Source organism: Lactuca virosa, chromosome 9 (assembly GCF_052849685.1).
Source record: "Lactuca virosa cultivar CGN04683 chromosome 9, Lactuca_virosa_CGN04683_v6, whole genome shotgun sequence".
Lineage (NCBI taxonomy): Eukaryota > Viridiplantae > Streptophyta > Magnoliopsida > Asterales > Asteraceae > Lactuca > Lactuca virosa.
The window spans coordinates 77,850,124-77,862,903 of record NC_136434.1 but is presented as its reverse complement, the minus strand read 5'-3'; the positions used below and the strand labels follow the sequence as shown (position 1 = coordinate 77,862,903).

The following is a 12,780-nucleotide window of genomic DNA, read 5'->3' as shown; positions in this document are numbered from 1 at the left end:
ATGGAGGCTCAAGGAAATAGGGTTGGAGGTGAGTTAAGGTCTTTAAATAGGGTCCAAGACCCTAAATTAGGGTTTTAATCTGGCCTGACGAACGTCGTACGTTCCCAAATGCTTCCGCGTCCAAATTCCCTTGTACGCCATACGTACCTCCCTTGTACGCCATGCGTACCCGGTTTGGTCCAAACCCTTCTAACTTCAAATGATCATAACTTTTGCATCTCTTATCCGTTTTCGATGTTTTTTTATATCCACGGAAAGTTAACGAGAAGCCCTACACTTCTATAAACTTTATTTAGTCTGAAAATCAACAGAAATTAAATCCAAAATTCATAAAGGCCCGAACCAACGCCTTTACCGATACCCTTGGGCTTTAAAGTACAAACCAAACCCTTTCATCACATAACCAACATCACCCACATCCAAATGGGTCTAAACCTTTCTTCCCCAAGGCCTTAATCCTTATGATAATTGATGACCGGGTCACGGTCCCGAATAATGAAGCGATTCGAAACCGGGCGTTACAACATGTCTTCTCCTCCTAATCCCCTCATTCCCCTCCCTTCCCATCTTTAAAAAAAATCATGGTATAAGGAAATAGGAGAAAGAAAAAGTCTCAGGTTGTTTTCCAAGCATCCCGGAAGACTTTCAACGTCTATATCTTTCAACGACTATACGTTTCTACGGCTAGGTTTTAAAAAATTAAATACAATAAATTCATAAATAAGCAATAACCATCCTATCTTCCTAACTTAATTACAAAATAAACAAATCTATCAATTTTCTACTATCAAACAATGTGTTCATATAGTTCAGATTATGCGTCTAACAAATATATGTGTTACATACGTGTTTCATCTTCATAATCAAATTTCGAACTTGTGTCTTCATCTAATGTGTGTAAGATGGGCATTATGAAACAATTGCTTAAGCTACATTACATCTTCTAGGCATTGTACATATTAATGTCTTGAAAGGGAGAGATATAAAAGATGATGAAAAGCTTTTGTAGAGGTACTTAATAGTGATTATGAAAACATTATTTATATTATAAACAATCATAATTAAGATGCTGAATTTTTACCCAAAATGATTATGAATCTACTTATGGAAGCTCTAGGATGATCTTGAGAAAACTTTCAATGAAATGAGATGCATTTTAAAGAAATCAAAAGGAACTTCATAAAAATAAAAAGCAAATTGATGTTAAAATGAAGAAATTGAAAACTTGAATGAAAAAAATTACATGTTTAGATAATAAAAAGAACGAAGATGCTACATGTAAAAATTGTGATAGTTTTAAAATCAAAAATGCTAAAATCAAGAAAAAATATGATTCCTATATATGTGAAGTATTAAGAACTAGAAAAATGTTTTTGTAAACAAAATGTTTGTAAAATGTTTGGGTTGGATAACATGGTTAAACGTTATGACATGCATGATAGTGCTTCAAACTTCCACACTACAAGTCTACAACCAAATCTATAATATCTAAGATAAATAATGGTTTAGGTTATGACATGCATAAGAGTGCTTCAACTTCCACTACTACACCTAAAAAGTACTGGTGGTGTTTGTGAATTTCTAGTCAACTTCTTAGTCTCATGCTTCTCCAAAAAGTAACAATAAGTTGTTTTATCAACAGCAAAAGTGAGAAATATGATAGAAAGTGTGTATGATCTCATTATACTAGTTGAATATTAGATACTAGATTACAATTGTAAGTGATAGAAAGTCTGTATTTGATCTCATTATACTAATACATCTTTGTGCATCGAATCTACCACTAAAGGCTTCTAATTCTATTTCGCTATAATATTTCTATAAATGTTTAAATCTTAGTAGCTTTATATAACTTAGTTGGTTAACTTTGTGATTGAACTTAAAATAACTAAACGACGTATTAATTTTTAAGCATCTTCCTCCCAAAATACACTCACATTTGATTTAGTGTTTCCTACTTGATGTGGTATTTTATAACTGCCAGATGTTTGACCAAGTTTCTAAAATATCTTTTGCCACAAAACTTTATCCTTATGTACAAGTTTTATCTATATGGCATGTTTTGAAGATGTATTTTATATTTACATGTTTATCCATAAATTTTAATAATAATCTTAATTCTATCTTCTTTCATTGGATTTTTAAAATTTTAAAGAAAATATTTTAAAAAAGAAAATTAACTATAAACTAATCATATTTTAAGGGGTTTTTTGTTTTCTTTTGTTTTTTCTTTTTCTAAAACTAAGGTTATGTTTGACGAATTAGCTATTATGAAAATTTAGTTGAGAAAAAAAAATAATGTCTGTTAAACTAATTAATAAGGTAGCTCAAAGATAAAAAATGATATAAAAAGTCATTTGATAAATGTGTTTTCTATAATTAATTAAAGAGTATATTTTGAAAATTTTTAAAAAACTTCTAAAAACTAATTTAAGTATATATATATATATATATATATATATATATATATATATATATATATATTTTAAATCTAGCTTATAGAATACATTTTTGTTTGCCAAATATAACAACTTTAAAAGAAAAAAAAACTCAAAAAATAAGCACACGCCAAACAAAACCTAACTAGCTATTCTGGATTGAGATCTTCTAGAGTATATATAATGTGGTCGAGTTCTATATATTCTATATATGGGTCCAATTAATTCTCTCTCTCTCTCTCTCTATATATATATATATATATATATATATATATATATATATATATATATATATATATATATATATAGGGCTAGGTTATAATGTGGATGGACAACTATTGTGTGGACGTGTGGATAATACTATTCTATGAGAATTACTAAGAGAATAGGTTGTTTGCTAATGTGAATACGTTCAACCTCACACAACTATTGTCATTTTCATGCATTCTCACTAGTTTTTATTCATTTTTGTTCTCAAGCATCGTTTTTTACTCATTTTCATTCTTACAGAATACGACTCAATAAACATTCTGACAGAATCAGAATAATAATAATAAAAAGTCTATAATAACCTTATAGACGATTTAATTAGTGAAAATGCGTGATAATGACAATAGTTATGTAAGATTTAACGTATTCACATTACCAAAAAACATATTTTCTTTATCATTCTCACAGAATAACATTGTCCACACGTCCGCACAATAGATGTAAATTCACATTTGAACCTAGCTTTATATATATATATATATATATATATATATATATATATATATATATATATATATATATATATATATATATATATATATATATATTTGGACCCACATCCCATACCAAATTGCCATTTTATAAAATCCGAAAAAATCTATAACCTAAACAATATTTTATTTGTTTTTAGCCATAAATTCGTAAGAGCATTGGGTGTGGGCAACTGGATGTAACACCAAATTGGTGCCACCTCATCCATAACACCACCATAACAGGGAAAATGGTGTTCCACATGTTATATCATGTTAAGAGGTAGACAGACAAAATAGAGAAAATTATTTGATTGGTTGATGAAGGAGATAGCCAATCATCTTTCTTGTTTTATCTTGTCCTCGTTACCACAAGATCCAACAGAACGAGCTTCAACGAGTTGGGGGGCGGTGTTCCCCGCGTCGTGACGCCGTTTTCGTGTGCCAACTCGGTCAATTCGTTTCTCGTTGTGACCCACACCGTATACTCTAAACCATGTTAGTTTTACATATTATTATACTTAAGTTAATAACATCTCCGGATGCATAGAATATATCCAACATTCCTTATTTTATGTACTTTTTTATTGTTAGATTATCACTAGTCTTATTGTTAACATGTTTGTAGCCTAAACATCCTTAGAAATACACCATGTAATATATCAAGTAATATACAGAAGGTGTGTGCCGAATGTACAAACACAGTTAAAAATGTACACTTACAATCCAAAATGCAAGTCCGACTTGTACGATATCAATACGGTGTTTGAATAAGTCTGTACGATATCAATACGGTGTTTGAATAAGTCTGTCTGAAATATAAAATGTTAGATACCAGAAAAACTTATGTCCGGTTTCATGTTCTGCACATACATAATTACATTGAAATAAAATGTTCTAAAGAAAATGGATAGTCTATAGAAAAACATAAAAAATATTTTTTGTTAATAAGGCCATTTGTATTTGTAACGGTTAGTTTAATTAATTACTTTTTATAAAACTTTTGTGGAGCTTTAGATCATTCAATGTGTTTTAGATAGAAAAAATAATGGAAGTTTTTATTAGTTTACTAAATCATCACAATTCCTATGAAATTCAAACTAAATATATTTATAATTGTATATATATTCAACTTTTAATAAATAAAAAATTCTATAATAAGAAGGCTTTGAACGGATATGGTCATCCATTATTTTAGATCGCAAAACTGACGAAAAAGTCAAAATTTAAAAACTAATTTTTTTTTTTTACAAATACTGCTTTAGTCAACGCCAAATTTTACTTTCACTATTATCACTATAAAATCATAATTATCGATTATCCATGTTTAACAGTGATTATAAACTCAAATTTCACAAGAATCCATAAGTTCTTGACGTAAGTTCTTGACGTATAATGACGTCTGAGTATATTACGTTCAAACGTTTCTTTGAACACACGAAATACGATAATGGAATTGGAATTTCGTTCTTAACAAAACAAAATCAAAGAATTTTTATAAGAAAGAAAGATGATTTTGATTATAATTCTCAACGAAAATAATTAAATGAAATCAATTTTGTTTTTCCAAAACTAAATCTGAACTGGCGTCATCGCGTGGAGTTGATTTTGATTAACCAACAAACACGATCCGGTAGCCGGCGCCCTCACGACGGCGGCGTTGTAACTAAAGCACTTCCCTAAAACTCTACTTCCACCGTCGTCGCCACCACCACCACCGCCCATCGCCACCTTACCACTACACTCATCCTCTTCCTCCATAATTCCATTCTCTTCTCCATTTTCACACGAAGGAAAGTTATCCTCATCATCGGAACGAACGAGTTGGATCGTGAGACGTCCGTGAGATCTGTGCGCCGTGAAATGATAATTCGGACTCTCGACCTTCTCTTCCGTGATGACCAGCCTCCCGTCTTCAGTGTAATACCGCTTCATCACTGTCGACGTTTGAATCGGTAACGGCGGAGGAAGTTCCTTCGCTTTTTTTCCGGATAGTCTTGATGATCTAGTACTCACCCCCCATCGTTTCCGATTCTCCGATCGATAACCACCGCCAGATGACAGTGCAGATTCAGTCTCCGTCCCCAAATCAACACAACTCTCCATGCCAATGTGATCTCCAAGATCACCAGAGTGCATTGTAACTGATTGAAGATCTCTAGAGAGAGAAAGAGAGAGGAAGAGAGATAGAGAGAGGATAATTGGGTTTAGATGGGCGGTGAAGTGAATGAGTAAGAAGATGTATAAATAGGAGTGATCGAGAAAACGAGAAGGCTGAAGATAATAGGAAAGATATTTGTTGTTGAATTGTGACAGCTAATATTTTAAAACAAATTAAATTCAACCTAAAAGTGTTAGACGTTATAGCTATTCAAACAATTTCATTTGGATCATCTTAAATAAATTTTTATTGATAGAACATGATTATTATTTATTAATTATCTTGGTATTTTGTTTAATTTTTCAGTGATTTTTTTGGATTTTTTTTAAAAAGCTTCGGTTTTTCGTTATAATTTTTCGGTTTCATTATGCGGTCACATTTTTATAAAACGTTTCGTATCTTAAGATATGTTAGTTTCAACAACTGTCGTTCGTTATATTTCTTCCTAATTGTCTGACGTGTAGATACCGTAGTAGGTATCTGTCCGGTATCTGCTTTAGATATCAACACTATGACTTTCAACCTAAATGATTTCAATTTCTAACGATCGGTAGTTGATAGTCAAGACCATGTAATTATTACTTGGTTGATATTATTAACCGTGTATGGAAGTTATGCATGTATGTAATGCTCATAACTTCCTTCTAGACGTAGCTGCTATCGAAGCAATATCTATAATTGGATAATGCTTTTGTGTGATTGTAACTGTATAGGAGTTATCTTAAATAAATTTTTATTGATAGAACATGATTATTATTTATTAATTATCATATCTCTTATCTTGGTATTTTGTTTAAAATTTTCAATGGTTTTTTCAGTTTTTTTTTTTTTTAAAAGATTCGGTTTTTCGTTATGATTTTTCGGTTTCATTATGCGGTCACCTTTTTCTAAAACGGTTTGTATTTTAAGAAATGTTAGTTTCAACACTTGTCGTTCGTTATATTTCTTCTTAATTGTCTGACATGTATATACTGTACTAGGTATCTGGTTTGGTATCTGCTTTAGATATCAGCACAATGACTTTCAACCTAAAAGATTTCAATTTCTGACGACCGATAATTGATAGTCAAGACCACGCAATTATTATTTGGCTGATATCATTAACCGTGTATGGAAGTTGTGCATGTACGTAATGCTCGTAACTTCCTTCTAGACGTAGCTGCTATCGAAACACTATCTATAATTGGATAATGCTTTTGTGTGATTGTAACTGTATAAGAGTCTTTGACATAAAAAATAACTTTAGGTTTTTTTTGGTTTCTCGTTCTTTCGATTTTGATTATTTTCGTTTTCAAAATCATTGTTTGCATTCTTAAAGAGAAAATTACAAATTTAGCCAAAAATGTAATTTACTTTGTGGAAAATAGCCAAAAAAAAACGAAATTGCATTTTAGCCACCAAAATCACAGATGGATTAAGTCTATTCGCGATTTTGCCAAGCCATCTGCGAACGTACAAGTGGCTAAAGCACGTTTGTGCTTTAGCCACTTGTACGTTCGCAGATGAGGTTTTTTTTCGATGTATAAATACCCTTCTTTCCCCTTTAAATCGCAGATGGACTATGTCTATCTGCGATTTCTCTCATTTTCAACTGCGAATGTGTGATTTTTTTTTGTAATACGAAATTGATAGAGTTTGACTACGAAACAACCTTATTATATATATATATATATATATATATATATATATATATATATATATATATATATATATATATATATATATATATATATATATATATATATTAAATCCAAAGGATCTTAGTAACAGTAAATTTTTTGATTTTAGGTTTTTGCCACAAATGTTTGGTGCATTTGACATTTTTTGTCCCTAAAATCAAAACTTTTACATTTTTATGTTTTATTAAGTTTTTATGACTTTAGGTTTTTGCCACAAATCTTTAGTGACTTTGGCACTTTTAGTCCTTACAGTCAAAAGTTTTACATTTTGGTGTTTTTGCCACAAAGCTTTAATGAATTTGACACTTTTCGTCCTTGTAGTCAAAACTTTTACATTTTGATTAAAAAACACAAAAAAACCTCTTTTAGAATTTTGCCACTATATTTACCTAACTTTGGCAACTTTAAAAAGCGGCGGAGCCGCGTGTCCTTTTCTAGTTATATATAATTTTTTGCAAAAAATTATTAGTTTAGTTGTTATTTCTTTGGAAAATGTGCTGAAAACCTCTCTAAAAAAATAAATGAATATTATGTTTGCGTTGTAACCGGTGGGGTAAAAAAATCGCTTCCCAGAGAGTTTTCCAACAAAAAAGAGTGAAAATGAACAAAAAAAATATGTTTTTATAGTTAGCCAGGCCTTGGTTCGCAGATGGGTTGCTATGTTCGCAGATGGACTAGTCCACCAGCGAACGTACAAGTCGCTGAAGCACGGGCTGTGCTTCAGCGGCTTGTACGTTCACAAATGGACTAGTCCATTTGCGAACATAGCAAACCCATCTGCAAACCTGATGGCTAAATTTTGCAATTTTGGGTTTTTTGCCTATATTCGACAAAATAATTAACATTTTTGGCTAAATTTGCAATTTTCTCTTTCTTAAATAGTTTAGATCCTTTTTTTGTTAATTGTATGTATTGTTTTTCATTAATAACATGTGAGTTATATTATTGTAACTAAACTCAATCTCAATGATATAGATTATCTGTTTTAAAATATAAAGTATTTTTAAATATTATTGTTATTATTATTATATATTTGGATTAACTGATTAATGTTGGTAATTTTAGTGTTACCAACATGTTTTAGTGTAGTTGTTATTAATATTGAAATAAGTTGAGATCTATTTCACTTACCAAGATTGGAGGTGTGGGATGCACACTCGGAGTGATTAATATGAGCTCGGTATACGGGGGTCCGGGGGACGTGCCCTTAGGTACGGGGTAATAAGAGGCACCACCCCTAGCAGGGACCAAAGGGCAGAGCTACTGGTGGTGGTTCCGATGACCGGTCAACGGACGGGGTCAAGGGGTAGCTCCCCGAAACCTAAACTGATTTATATATCAGGTATGACTCTAGTAATGTATTTCCCGTCAAAACTCACTTGATGACATCATGATGATGTAAGTGTTAGATATGTTAATCTTTGGTACTGATCAAAGGCAAGTTGATATGACCAAAGAGTTTTTATCATCTCAGATCTCCATGAATGATATGGGGGAGGCAAAAGTGATTCTTGGAATAAGAATCAAGCGTAAACATCAAGGGATCTCAATTTTATAGTCTCATTACATTGAGAAAGTGCTTAAGAAGTTCAATTGTTTAGATTATTCTCCTATTAGTACTCATTTTGATCCATGTATGAAACTTATGCCAAACAATGGTGAAGCATTTTGACAACTTGAGTATTCAAAGGTCATTGGGTGTTTGATGTATAGTATGACCAACACAAGACCTGATATTGTGTTTTTTGTAGGAAAGCTAAGTAGATTTACAAGCAATCCTAGTACTCATCACTGGAAAGCAATAAGGAGAGTGTCAAAGTATCTTAAAAAAACCATGGACTTTGGTTTGACTTATGTAGGGTTTCCTTCGGTTATTGAAGGATATTCAGATGCTAGTTGGATCACTAATGTTGAGGACCACTCTTCTACAAGTGGTTGGGTATTTCTTATTAGTGGAGTTGCCATTTCATGGGTTTCTAAGAAGCAAACATGTATCACAAACTCAACTATGGAATCAGAATTTGTAGCCCTTGCAGCTGCTGGAAAAGAAGTGAGATGGTTAAGGAATTTTATCTATGAATTTCCTTTGTGGCCAAAGCCTGTATCATCTATTTCTATACACTGTGATAGTATTGCCACCATAAAAAAGCATATAGTTAAGTGTATAATGGAAAGTCACGACATTTCGGTGTTAGGCACGGTATGGTACGTGAACTCATTACTCATGGTATTATTTATGTTAAGTTTGTTTGATCTCAACAAAACTTAGCTGATCACTTGACGAAGGGGTTAGCTAGAGACCTAGTAAAGAAGTCTATGATAAGGATGAGTTTAAGGCCCACTTGATATCTCTATGGGTGAGATACCCAATTCCCTTCTAATACAAGGTTAGAATTTGAATTCACTATGGAAAGCTTTCTTATGGAGATTGAAGCACATTTATTTTACTACATCCCAAGGTATGTACTTATAACCTGTAAACTTAAAGTAGCTTGATTAAGTTCTTAATAGTTCTTTTGAAAAAGTGCATTAACAGGTGCATGATATAGAAGGACTACCAATATGGGTGTGAAGTGTTTCCACTTCAGAAAGCTTGGGCTAGGCTTTTAACTTATGTATATATTATCCTCAGTTACTCAAATGAGTTGAAGGGTTCAATCCTTACGACACCCTGATTCTCGTGTACTTGAAATCTACTCTAATAAATGAAGGTTTTTTTTGCCACATGTCATATTCTCATTCAATTTGCCAAATGTCATTTTGTGGTTATTTTGAATTAATTTCTTTTCCACATGTCATTTTATGGGTTTTCCTACTTTAATAAATTCCACATAATACTTTAATGTAATAATTATAATAAATGTAGTAATAAATGAATATCAATTTCATTAATGGACTTACCTTCTTATAAATAAGTTCCCAAATGAAAACCTATTAGTTTATTTTGTTTATTTATTTAAATTTAAAAGATAAAAAAATCAATTTTAATAATTCATTATTTTTCTTATTTTCTTATAAATCAAAAGTTCTGAAATATTTGGACATTCATATTTAATTTTTTTAATTAACTCATGTAATACATGGGTCTTACACCTAGTATGTACTGTACTAATGTGAAAATTCAATCTTCAAGATATTTTCATTTATGCAGGAGTTTGTTGTTGTGTTTGCTTTTAGTTAATTTAGGATTACACTAAAATGGGGGAAGAATGTTGGTGATTTAGTGTTATCAACATGTTTTAGTGTAGTTGTTATTAATATTGAGATGGGATGAGTTCTATTTTATTTACTGATATTGGAGGTGAGGGGGGCACACTCGGAGTGATTAATATCAGCTCAGGATACGGGGGTCCAGGGGCAGCGCTCCTAGGTACGGGGTTACAAGGGGCAGAGCCCCTGAATGAATTTGCATATCGGGTATGACTCCAGCCATGCATTTTCCTACAAAAACTCACTTGATGACATCATGATGATGCAGGCGTTAGTATGTCCAATAACTACCTGTTTTGGTGCCAAATATGCATACAACCACCAATAACAACATTTCCCTCTTGTATAAGAACATTCTTCATGTTCCAAAAAATAGGTTGCAAAAAGATACACTCTAAATCTTTTTATTAATATTTGATTTATCTCTCAAGAACACACCAAACAAGGTATTATGTGTTTCACAATCTGAATTAGGTATGTAATTCAGATTGGTTCATTCTTGGATTATCCCACTTCTAAATGTGTGTACCCCGGGCAAAAGGGACGAATTACAAATTTTGGAAAGTGTTTGTATACATGATCCTTGAATCTATCCAAGTTTGTATTTATTGTTATTTATGATTACCAATTTCTAACAATTAATCTTATAAAATAATTATGGTAATTACTGATATGTTGCATTAAATATGTAAATACAAAGACTTATAAAGATACAATAATATGTTAGATTGTTTTACGCAAACCATGCTAACCTTCTAATATGGTTTTAAATGGTCACTAACGTTTTTTTGTGCATTATAAGTCTGTAAACTTGTTGATGATTTTTTAGTTATACCAAATATCTATTTTTCTCGAAGTTTAGCATGTTACCTGTTAACATGCTAACATGGCCTTGGCGACATGACAAAGAAAACTCACATCGAAATTTATGTGGCTTTGTATTATATTTTTCAAGATCTTGTCAATGTATGCACTTTGACTTAAACCTATAATTCGCCTTGATCTCTTTCTATAGATCTTTATACCAAGAAAATAGGCAGCTTCACCCAAGTCTTTCATTAAGAAACACTTCTCAAGTTAAGCATTAACCCATTTCAAATAAGGAATATCATTTTTAAAGAGCAATATGTCATCCACATATAGAATTAGGTATGTGTCAATGCTCCCACTAGCTTTCTTGTACATACAGGGCTCATCTTCATTTTAAATAAAACCAAACTCTTTGATTTTCTCATTAAAGAGAATAGTCTAGCTTCAAGATGTTTTCTTAAATCTATAAATAGATCTTTTAAGCATACACACTTTATTAGTATATTTTTGATTGAAAAAATTTTAGGCAGAACCATATAGACATCTTCAGATAAGTGTCCATTAAGAAAAGCCGTTTTGACATTAACTTTGCCATATATTATAATCATAGTATGCGTCTATAGAAAATAGTATTCTTATAGACTTGATCATCACCATAGGAGAGAAGGTTTCATCATAGTCAATACTATGGGTTTGAGTGAAACCGTTTGCCACAAGCCTAGATTTAAATGTATGTATATTTCCATCGATGTCATTTTTCTTCTTGAAAACCCACTTGCTCCCTATAGTCTTATTGTTGCGAGGAAGAGAAACCAAGTACCATATTTTATTATCATGCATGGATTGAATCTCAGTGTTCATGAATTCCATCCATTTGTTTGATTCAAAATCTTACATAGCATTGTTGTAATTGATGGGTTCATCGGAGCTAGGGAATGTGTTAATGTCTGCGATAGAGATGTCGAACCCTGTAAAAAGGGGGTTAAGGTGGGTGGCTACTTGCACCTGATCCAATATCAGCTCGGAATGAGAATTAAACATTCCTTATAAGGGGTGTTGATACCTTCAATGTTAGAACACATTTTAAAGTCGTGAGGGCAACATATTCCTAAGAACTTTGCAGTTAAATCTGCCCGGGCGAGAGCAATTCCAGGATTGGCGACCCACTAGGAATTTTTCATGTCAGGAGCACAAAGCGGACAATATTATGATACGTTCTAAAAAAGGATGCTAAAATTGATATCAGAGCTAGGGAACGTGTCGATATGTTCCACATAGACGTTGAAACCTATAAGGCGGTGAAGATGGGTGGCTACTTGTACCTGATTCCACATCGGTTGGGAATGAGAAATAAATATTCATTATAAGGAGTGTGGATACCTTCTTTATCGCAACACGTTTTAAAGCCGTGAGAGCAACATATCCTTTAAGAACTTTATGGTTAAACATGCATGGGAGGGAGGAAGGGTGACATCACTGGGAAGTTTTCCTATCGGGTGGCCCAAATTTAACAATATTGTGATATGTGTTAGAGGAGGATGTTACAAATGGTATCCGATCTAGGGCACGGGTCGACATCTTCGACAAGGACGTCAAACGCTGTAATGGGGGTGGCTATTTGCACTTGATCCCATATCGGTTGGGAATGAGAACTAAACATTTCTTATAAGGGGTGTGGGAACCTTCATTGTTAGTTTTAAAACCGTGAGGATAGAAAATCCCATAAGAACTCTATAGTTAAT

The 12,780-nt window shown here is 32.3% G+C and overlaps 1 protein-coding gene across 1 annotated transcript; it reads right to left on the bottom strand.

Moving 5' to 3' along the window:
• Positions 1-4,642: 4,642 nt before the first annotated feature.
• On the bottom strand, positions 4,643-5,384 carry LOC145140853 (uncharacterized). Its single transcript, XM_079074234.1, has one exon. The coding sequence runs from the start codon at positions 5,315-5,317 to the stop codon at positions 4,751-4,753; it is 567 nt and encodes a 188-aa protein (XP_078930360.1). The 5' UTR covers positions 5,318-5,384; the 3' UTR covers positions 4,643-4,750.
• Between the last annotated feature and the right edge of the window lie 7,396 nt (positions 5,385-12,780).

Bases quoted from the DNA above. Each gene is read 5' to 3' on its own strand.
- LOC145140853 (XM_079074234.1), bottom strand. From the start codon at position 5,317: ATGCACTCTGGTGATCTTGGAGATCACATTGGCATGGAGAGTTGTGTT.